Below are 5,197 nucleotides of genomic sequence, written 5' to 3' on the forward strand. Positions count from 1 at the left end.
GAAGTAGAGAGTGTGAAGGCTTTAGGTCAGGGGTGGGAAACCTGCTACCTCGAGGCCACATGTGGCTCTCTAGGTCCTCAAGTGCTACCCTTTGACTGAATCCAAATTTCACAGAACAAATCTTCCTAATAAAATGATTTGTTCTGTAAAACTTGGACTTAGTCCAAGGGCCCAGAAGGCAACATATGGCCTCGAGGCAGCAGGTACCCCACCCCTGCTTTAGACTAATGGGCTTTATGAAGTTTTATGAACCTTTTTAAAATCGGGAGACAGTCACCAAGAAAAAAAAAAAAACTTTAGCCCCTTCCCTCTTCAAGCATAATTCGTAAGCTAATACAATAACTAATTATGAAGACAAATACTATAAAATATCAATAAAAAATAAAATATGACAGAAAAGGCAGACTGATTTGAACACTACAATTTTATTTTATTTTTCATATCAGTTGCCGCCTGTATCCTTGAGCAATAACAGTACTTTGGTATTTGGAAAGAGGAGAATGTAAAGGCATATCAGCTATTTTTATGTGGGGGGAAATTTTCTTTGAAACAGCATCTCTTTCTTCCCCATGGCAAAGTCTTTCAGAGCATTCCAGAAACAGGGTTTCTTCTAAAGGACCAGAGTAGATCCCACTCTGCTGTGCTTGCTGAGGAAAGAAACAACAGGTTTTGCATATTATACAAATGACCATTTGCTTTATATATCAAAGGTTTCTAGAAACATAGATTTAGAACTGAAAGGACCTCAGAGGTCATCTAGTAGAACCTATACTGAAGTATAAATGCCCTTTACAACATCCCCAACTGACTGAATTTCTATAGTTATGGTAGCCCATTCCACTTCTGGACAAATCTAGTTATGAGGATGTTTTCCCTTATATTAAGAAGAAATCTACCTTTCATGTATTACTCCCCTGCTCTGGAAGTTTCAAAGACTTCCTATTGTCTCCAAGATAAAATACAAACTCCTCTGTTTCCAACCTATCTTTTCTAGAATGATCTTGATATTAGAACTGGAAGGAATTATAGAGGTCATCAAATCCATTTCACAGGTGAGGAAACTGAAGCTCAGAGAGGTTAAGTCACTTGCCCGAGGTCACATAGGTAGTGTAGTTGAAATCCAAGATGTTTTGAATCCAAGATCTTGAATTCTTCCAATTATATTTCTCTGCTCTGTGATTTTGCATAGCTCTTTTGATTATGATTTTAAATAGTTCCCTTTACAAGGTTTACATTCCAGGCAACCACAAGGAGCCTGAACAGGGTATAAGAGCTCTGAGGCTGGTGTTTTGCCTTTGGGGGCACATTCATTGGAAGAGTGTTGGTGATTTGGCCAGACGAGACTCTGGGTAGCTGTTGGAGCTCCGCCGGCTTTCAAAACCCAGTTGTTCTGTGTGTGTTTACTATGTTTATATTGTCTCTGTAATTTCTGTCTGTATTTGCTCTGAAGTTCAGGGTGCTGGCTTTTTCCCCTGAACTAAGTAAATGATATGTGTATGCTTGATTAAAGTGAGATTGTTAACCTCTTAAAGTTGCTTTCCTTAGAAAAGCAGATCAAAGAACCTGTGCTGGTAGCCTTCTGTGTGCTGGTGTTGTTAGTCTTACACAGCCACAACAGCTGCTAGCAGCATTGTTGTTATACGACTGGATTATTTGCTGTTCCTTATACATGACATTTTACCTTTCACCTCTGTGTCTTTGTATACTCTATGTGTAGCCTATGACTGGAATAGTCTCTCTTCTCACCTCCACCCCTTGAAACTTGTAGCTCCCTTCACAGCTCAGCTTAAATGGCACCAGAACCAGGGTTCAAATCCCATCTCTGATGCTGAGCGCTTATGTGATCTTGGACAAGTCCCTTAACCAAACTGGGCCTCAATTTCCTTAAATATAAAGATTAGGGGATTGGATTAGATGGCCTCTGAGGTCCCTTTTCAGTTTAGAGCTATGATCCTGCGATCCATTCTATACAAGGCCTTTTCTTACCCTCCCTTAGTTGTTCCTCTCCCTGCCCCCTCCCACCCCAAATTACTTTTTCTTTAATTTTGTATTTACTTAAGTTCTACAGGGGCAATAACTTTTATTTTTGTTTTTGTACTCCCAGTGCCCGGTACATAATAGGCACTTAATAAATGCTGTTGAATTGAATTAAATTGTCCCCCTTCCATCTACTTACACAACTTAAAATTTTAAATACTTATTTGTAAATGAGAATGCATCTTAGATCATTCGCTGTAAGTGTTCAAGTATTGAAATATGCGTAAATAATTCTATGTCTACATATATCCTTTAAATTTATAAAGTTAAATATGATATATTTACAATGATATAACTATTACTATATAATTAAATATATGTATATGTGCATGCAGGCACGTGCACACGCACACACACACACACACACACACACATATATAATTTGTGGATAAAATTTCCAGCCCTGATACCTTTAGATGCATTTTCCTGAATTTCATGTCTTGTTTCCATTCCATCACGTAATGCCTGGGAATTAGCCCATGTTTCACAGAGAACTTTGGCAAGTGTATCGGGTTGGGCCTGGAGAAGAGATTGAGAAGAAAGGACATCAAGAGAACTGAATACACTAAAATCTAATGTCAGCCCTAAGGTTCAGTGAAACTGGTGGCAAGTGCCTGAACTTTGTCATGCCTGGTGATACAGAAACTCAGATGGGAGGTGGGGGAAAGACACGTAAAAGAAAATGAGGAGCCTCTTCTAGATGCTGCTTTGAAAAAAAAAAAAAAGACCTAATTCTTGTGTACTATAAATAGATGCAATAAAACAGTTACCTGCCCCATTCCACCACTAGTAGGTAAGGCTGGGCTGCTCCAGTTGAATATTATCTTTCCCCCTTGAAGGTTGCCTTTGATATGTTAACTTTAAACTTTAAACCAATGTCACTTGGGGCAAAATCATGGTGGAGGAGTAGTGAAAGAAGGAAGTTAATTTTTTAATTTTCCCTGGATCCTAGATTCCATTCCACACACTTTATTCTCTAAAGATAGTATAAAGAACATTAATTTAACTACCTAAAGGTAATTCCTCCCCTTTTCCAAAAGAAGCAATAACTTGTTACAAAAAAAAAAAGTCTTAGCCCATTTTCTGTATAACCTATAAAACTTGGGATAATCAGTTCTTGGTTTTCCTTGAATATTTTCTGATACTACTTCAGAAGTTAGAACAAATGCCTTCTGTATAAGATGCCCAGAGACCAATCAAATCGTTTCCTAATTTCTGGCTTAGATCTCTCTATCCTGTCCAGGGACAATGTAATTCTAACAGTTCCCTTGTTTTCTCACCATTTCTCTAGTTCATCCTTTTTAGCATCGGGAGTGATAGGTGTCAGAGCTTCTTTTGCTTCTCCTGCTGAAGCTGTGGCCATCACTAGATGTCCTCCAGAGCAGAGCTCCAACACTGACTGATTAAAAAGATCTTTGCTCACTGATAAATTCTTCCTGTGATGAAATTGGAGCTCTTGATGGAATAATGGGATTTCTGTTTCCATAGCAATCCTTATCAACAACAACAGAACTGTGGAGTTCCAAGTTCTAAGACATCTTCCCTAGAGCAAGGATGGGATGAGATTTTATAGTCTAGAATGAAAGAAATGACATTTACTTTATTATTCTAATAAAAGTTCAAATACGATAAGTGCATAGTGACCCAAGAATGTTATGAAAAGATAGGAAGAAGGAAGCTACCACTTCTAGCTGGGGAAATCAAGGGATGATTTTGTAGAAGATTTAAACAAATTGAGATATGGGAATAATGCATTAGAGAATAACAAGTCCAACTTGATTAGGGGAAGAAACATATATACCTCTTATTATTGGCCAGGCACTTTGTTATATGTTTTTATAAATATTATCTCATTTGATCCTCACAACAACCCTGGGAAGTAGGTGCTATCCCCATTTTACAGTTGAGGAAGAGGTTAGGTGACTTGCCCAAGGCCACACAGCTAGTAAGTGTCTGAGGCTGGATTCAAACTCAGGTCTTCCTAACTTTACTGTACCACCAGCTGCCTCTGGTGTAAATTCTAAGTTATACCATACAGAGTATGTGAAATAAAGCTGAAAATGTTGGCTGGTTTGCCTTTAAATGACAAGATAAAGAGTTTGAATTTTATCTTACAGGCAATTGGGCAGGAGGGTTGTCACTGAAAGTTTCATGCTTTAAGATTTTTCTGGTAGCAGGGGATTGGAGAAGGGCAGTTAAGAGGTTATTTAAATAGTCCAGATGAGAAACCATAAAGACTTAAACTAGTTTGGCAGCTGTGGAAATGGGGAAAAAAAGAGAGAGAGAGATGCTTGAGATAATGCAAGATTTGAACCAACAGGAACTGGCAACTGGCTAGATATGGGAGACAAGGGAAGGCAATAATCAAGGGTGATTCTAAAATTCCCAACCAAAGTAACCGGAGCAGTGGTACCACCTCCAACAGAAACAGGTAAGTTAGAAAGAGTAGCAAGTTTGGGGAGAAAATTCTGGGTCTCGGTTTTGTCTTCTGTAAAATGAAGGGATTAGAGTAGATAATCTCTAAGATGCCTTCCAGCTCCAAAATCCTGTGATGACTGTATCCTAAAGAGATTTCTTACAAAAGGGAAAAGGACCTGCTTGTACAAAAATATTTATAGCAGCTTTTTTTGTTGTGGCAAAGAATTGGAATTTCAGGGGATGTCTATCAACTGGGGAATGGTTGAACAAGTTGGGGTATATTATTGTGATGGAATATTACTGTGCTATAAGAAATGACCAGCTGGATGGTTTCAGAAAAACCTGGTGTATGTAAGGTGGATTTTAGTGTGTGTGAGGTGGATTTTTCTTATTTCTTATAGTTTAGTTGGCCATAACAATCTCTAGTTCACAGGTGTTAGATAATATTTCCCAGGCTCATGACTTATAAACATCTGCACCATGCCTGTGCAGCATCATATAAGGATAAATAATATAAACATTTGTACTTAAAATTGTAAATATCCACTGTGACTGTGCAGTGAGATATAAGATAATGTAAACTGGTGAGGCTATTGTTGGCAATATGCCTTCTTTGTCTGTTGCCCTATAAAGCAGGTGGGCCCTGGTCAGTAAGTGGGGAATATGACAGTGTAATGCTGTGTGTGTGCCTTGATCAGCCCCCATCAAGGCCTGAGGGGATTTAGGGGAGTGCAGAAGCTGG

General features: G+C 38.6%; 1 protein-coding gene across 1 annotated transcript; it reads right to left on the reverse strand.

The window, feature by feature from the left end:
- Positions 1-407: 407 nt before the first annotated feature.
- Positions 408-3,432, reverse strand: TEX43 (testis expressed 43). The gene is made up of 3 exons (XM_036751987.1): positions 3,318-3,432; positions 2,448-2,556; positions 408-647 (listed from the first exon to the last, which is right to left on the reverse strand). The coding sequence occupies exons 1-3, from the start codon at positions 3,398-3,400 to the stop codon at positions 438-440; spliced, it is 402 nt and encodes a 133-aa protein (XP_036607882.1). The 5' UTR covers positions 3,401-3,432; the 3' UTR covers positions 408-437.
- Positions 3,433-5,197: the final 1,765 nt, after the last annotated feature.

Source organism: Trichosurus vulpecula, chromosome 1, assembly GCF_011100635.1.
Source record: "Trichosurus vulpecula isolate mTriVul1 chromosome 1, mTriVul1.pri, whole genome shotgun sequence".
Taxonomy (NCBI): domain Eukaryota; kingdom Metazoa; phylum Chordata; class Mammalia; order Diprotodontia; family Phalangeridae; genus Trichosurus; species Trichosurus vulpecula.

What these genes read in the sequence shown, in the direction of transcription:
- TEX43 (XM_036751987.1), bottom strand. Translation starts at nt 3,400, where the DNA reads ATGGCCACAGCTTCAGCAGGAGAAGCAAAAGAAGCTCTGACACCTATC. An exon ending in AAGGATGAACTAGAGAAATG is followed by an intron (nt 2,557 to 3,317) that starts GTGAGAAAACAA and finishes TCTCTTCTCCAG; the next exon opens with GCCCAACCCGATACACTTGC. An exon ending in TCAGGAAAATGCATCTAAAG is followed by an intron (nt 648 to 2,447) that starts GTATCAGGGCTG and finishes TTCTTTCCTCAG; the next exon opens with CAAGCACAGCAGAGTGGGAT.